Source organism: Octopus bimaculoides, chromosome 13 (assembly GCF_001194135.2).
Source record: "Octopus bimaculoides isolate UCB-OBI-ISO-001 chromosome 13, ASM119413v2, whole genome shotgun sequence".
In the NCBI taxonomy this organism is placed as follows: domain Eukaryota; kingdom Metazoa; phylum Mollusca; class Cephalopoda; order Octopoda; family Octopodidae; genus Octopus; species Octopus bimaculoides.
In genome coordinates, this window is record NC_068993.1 from 527,611 (window position 1) to 532,142 (window position 4,532).

At 35.4% G+C, this 4,532-nt stretch overlaps 1 protein-coding gene across 2 annotated transcripts in view; it reads right to left on the reverse strand.

Annotated features, from left to right (window-relative positions):
• Nucleotides 1-3,616: 3,616 nt before the first annotated feature.
• LOC106871430 (uncharacterized) overlaps nt 3,617-4,532 on the reverse strand; it is a 10,174-nt gene continuing 9,258 nt past the window's right edge. Inside the window, exon 9 of one of the 2 annotated variants that reach the window (XM_014917881.2) lies at nt 3,617-3,862. In XM_014917881.2, the coding sequence (XP_014773367.1) occupies nt 3,758-3,862 (105 nt within the window). In that variant the 3' untranslated portion in view covers nt 3,617-3,757. The remainder of the gene's footprint in view (nt 3,863-4,532) is intronic. The other variant, XM_014917880.2, reaches the window with a different exon arrangement.

Below are 4,532 nucleotides of genomic sequence, written 5' to 3' on the forward strand. Positions count from 1 at the left end.
TCCAATCCGGTATATTTGCTATAAATATAAAGTCCGTTTCTAATGTGAGAGGTTTTACGATTCCAAACTTTAGCAGGAATTCTAGTGCGTAGCATGGCTTTTACGTGCGGACACTTTCTGAAGCAGGGTTTATTAAGTTGATAACTCTATCTTTATAATCAAAAACATGTCCCTTATTTTTATTGGTTAGACCAAATTAGGAAAGTGCCAATGCGAGATATCAACAGATAAGGTACTTGTACACCTTCAATAATTTTATATAATTATCATATCGAAACAAATTCTTATTCTTTAAAAGTGGAGGACGAGGTTGTATGTGTGTGTGGGAGGAGGTCTGGTGTTATAATTGAAAGCATGGCAAATGATTTTTCTGCTTGTGTTGTCCTTGCCCCATTTTATCTCCGAACAACTTTTGCCTCCTTTTACTGTTAGCTGAATCTTTTACGTTCCCCTTTTCACCAGACTCATAGACACTTTTTTTTTTCTCTGTACCCAGCTGACAGGCAATGCTTTTAACAGTCTTCTGATAGTGACTCTTATTGGGGAGCTTTAACACTCATACGTTTTTAAAGTCACGTGGAAAAATCGTGACATTTAGAGGTGACAAATGTTTCTAACGAAGGAGGAATGGCGTTACGCACATCTCTTTAACTTTCAGGTATGCAAATACCTTACCATAATCCCCCATATCTTTTTTCTCTAGGTCAATTCCTACAACAAAAATAGAGATATATAGAAATATATCATTTTAATTTGCTACTAAATCACTAAAACTACAAAACAATCAAACGACAAAACAAGGCAACACGGAACATTAATATTTTACACCTCCAAAGTGGCAGGCTGGCCAAATGCTTAGCAACATTTTGCTTGTCTTTATGTGCTGAGTTCAAATTCTACTGAGGTTGACTTTGCTTTTCATCCTTTCAGGGTCAATGAAATAGGTACCAGTTATGTACTGGGGTTGATGTAATTGCCTAGCCCCTTCTATCAAAGTTATAGGCCTTGGGGTCATAGTGGAAATTATTATTGAGTAGGAGAGCAGCACAATATAGAAACATTTCTCATGGCATCAGCACACAATTTACAGATGCTGACAATTTTTATATTCTTTGTGAAGTTTCCACGGATCCAGCTAATTATTATTGTTATTTGTATAATATGACCATTAAATCAATGTTTGGGTATCTTATTACAAAGTATCCTCATCCCTTGTTTGCTAATTGCACATGGCCACATTTCAATGACTGAAACAATTCAAAGATAAAAGGTAATAAAAAAGCAAATGTGTTCTTTTATGCATCTGTCCTCATCCATCTGCATCACATGACCAAACCAACACAGTCTTCTTTCTTCCAGATTACACCTGATGCCCCTTCTGCCCAATCTTTCTCTCAATACATTTGCACTTCATCATACATGCACACAGCTGTTGCAGATCTAGTGGACCATACTAACTTCGTACCATCTTAGTCTTTGCATGTCTTCTGCATTTGTGGAACTACTGTTCATATACATGCAGCCTAAAATTTCTTTTCCGTCCTGAGATGGATGCATTTTGTTATCATCAGAGATAAAAGCTCTCTGAATTTTCTCCACCTTATTCTTATTTTGGCAACTATACTTTTGAAACAACCTCTTCCACTACAAATTAACTCACATAGATAATAGAATCGATCTCCCACCTCCAAGACATTCAAGAGAATCTATTTCCTATGTGTTATTAGTGTTCATTGCTCCTGTGCATTTACCACATATAGACATGGCTTTCTTCATTAGCCCTCCTGTAATTCTGTTGAACCTCTTGTTTGTCCATAGCTTGCACTGGGTACATCATGCAGAATTCCTCCCTAATACATATATATATGGTTTGAAGAGATAGCACAAAGCTAAATAGAGGTGGAAAGCTTATTCTCAACCATATATATATATATATATATATATATATATATATATGGTGGCAGTGATGATAGTAGTGGTGGTGTTGACAGGTAGTTGTGGTGGTGGTGGTGGTGGAGGTGGTGAGTGAGAAATGCATTTATGAAGCAGTTAACAAGTAAATGGAAAAGAATCTGCAATAGTTTAATTCTAATGTAGCAGAGTTAAGACAGTCTTAGACACTAAGACATGTCAGAGTTAAACCGCGTCCCAGCTTAAAACCGATGTCACACTTCTCAAAGCAATGATAAGACATCACAGCTGTAAACAAGTAAGTTATATCTCCAACTTTATCAAGTGGACTGAGCAATCTACAGTAAATGGAAATTAAATATCTCAGTTTTTATCAATAATAATAAGAAGAAGAAGAAGAAAAGGAGCAGCAGCAACAACAACAACAACAACCTACCCGTGATTTCTCTTTCAAATGTCATCTGACCATCAAAGGAATTTCTCTGTTATCTTCCACTTAATTCTATGCAAACATTACACAATTTCTGAAGTAAGGACAAGATGACCCACAAACTAAATTGTTGGTCAACATGTTGCACTATCTGCAGAGAATAGGAAACTGCAAAGAAGGGGAACAGCATGTTCCACTGTTTAAATAGAAGAACAACTGTTGAATCTCCAGTTTAATGGCACACCATGTGCCACTGGCAAGTTTCATACAATTTCACTGCGGCCAAGTTGGCCATACTGACCAAACCAAAATTTTCAACAGTTTCTGCAATTTCTTCAAATTACAAAAACATAATTGAAAAAAAAAGTTCAATTTTTCAACTTTAAGCACAATTTTGTAAAAAATTATATTGGTTTATTCTTTTACTGGTTTTGGTCACTGGCCTGTGCCCATGCTGGAGCAATGCCTTCAAGTGTTTAAGTTGATCTTAGTCTTTACTTTTATCAACCTTGAAAAAAAATGAATGGTAAAATCCAGCCTAAGAATGGCTTGAGCTTAGAATATCATCATCATCATTTAATGTCCACTTTCCCTAATTAGTTGGGCTATGACCCTCTCCGTGACTTTCATCGCCTGATCCAACAATTTGATACCTCTGTAGTTATTTGTATCTAATGCATCACCTTTACCTTTGTAGCAGTTGACTATGGTGTTGCCACACCAGTCATTGGGTGTGACTCTTTTATGTATCACCTAGTTGACTATACAGGTGACTAGACTATAGCCTACGCTGCCAGATATTTTAAACATCTCAACAGTGATTCCTGATGGGCTGGGGGCTTTCCCTGTCTTCATACCCTTAATTTCTTTATCTACCAAGCTACTGTCAATTCAGATAGCTGGTCCCTCTGTTGGGTTGACATTTAGCAGACTAGCTAGTCCCTCTGTGAAAAGATTATAAAAGTTTGTTTAATATGGCATTCACTGACAATACTGTCAAGTTGGAAGATTCCTGACACTGTCTCTAACAGTCTCAACTGCTGGATGAAGTGACAAAGAAAACTGAACTCTGAGAATGAATGTAGAAAAGATAATTGAGCACATGGAGATTGGTCCTGAAACTGATCATGATAGTTAAAGACAAGACTGAAAGACATGAGGTGATGTGTTGACAGTGTTCTTTGCAATGATGGATATGCTAGAACTGTTCTTAAGTTCAGAATTGGAAAGGTGACAGCATTATTTCAGTGAATGCTACCATTAAACATAACATATATTTGACATTTAAAAACTTTATTTTGAATCAAATCTCTTTGAGCTGAATTTATTACAAAATTCCAGAAAAGATTTTTATCAGGAACAAAGACAAAACTTTTCCGAAATGATTTAAAGAATCTTAAATTTCTCAAAATTGTTTTACATTTGGATTGTTTTGGAATTCAATGATTTTTCTCTTTCAACATTTTGCTCTTCATTCTTTAACTTGGTTTTTTGTTGTAGAAGTGTAATCTCTTTCAAGAACTAAAAATGAAAAAAAAAAGAAAGCCATGAGGGTTCTAACAATTCCATTTAATTATAGTTTGGATAATAAGAGACTTATTTTCAAACATTGATGTATTCAATGGAATAACCAAATATTGGTTTGTTCTTTGGACTCAACAAATATAAAGTTTGACAAAATTTCACTGAAACAAAAATGAAATAAATCTTAAGATTTTGGAAAAAAAGTGTTCTCAAATTATTGTATGCTGTGTATACATCAGAACACTGATGTATAACAGATATTCACTATATACATACACTGTTCTGTTGCACACACAGTAACATGTACACTGTTTTATACATAACTAGCAGAAATACCCGGCGTTGCCCGGGTTAAAGAGAATAATGAAATCTAAAAACGCTGTCTAGACTACGCATCATCTTTATATATAGAGATGTATATACACACATGCACCCAAACACACGTATATATATGTATATCAATATAAATATATGAAAGTCAATGAAGTTTCGTAAAAGAAGGTGATCATGAACATACTTTCTTGCTGTTGTGATTATGACACCTCATTGTAAACTATGTTCCTTGTTTTCCCTTGTGGAGCATATACAAATAGGTTTTTTTGTTGCTGCCCACTCTTGAGCAGCCAACATACAGTTGTCCATGTGAGAAGCAGGGCTCTTCCAAGAG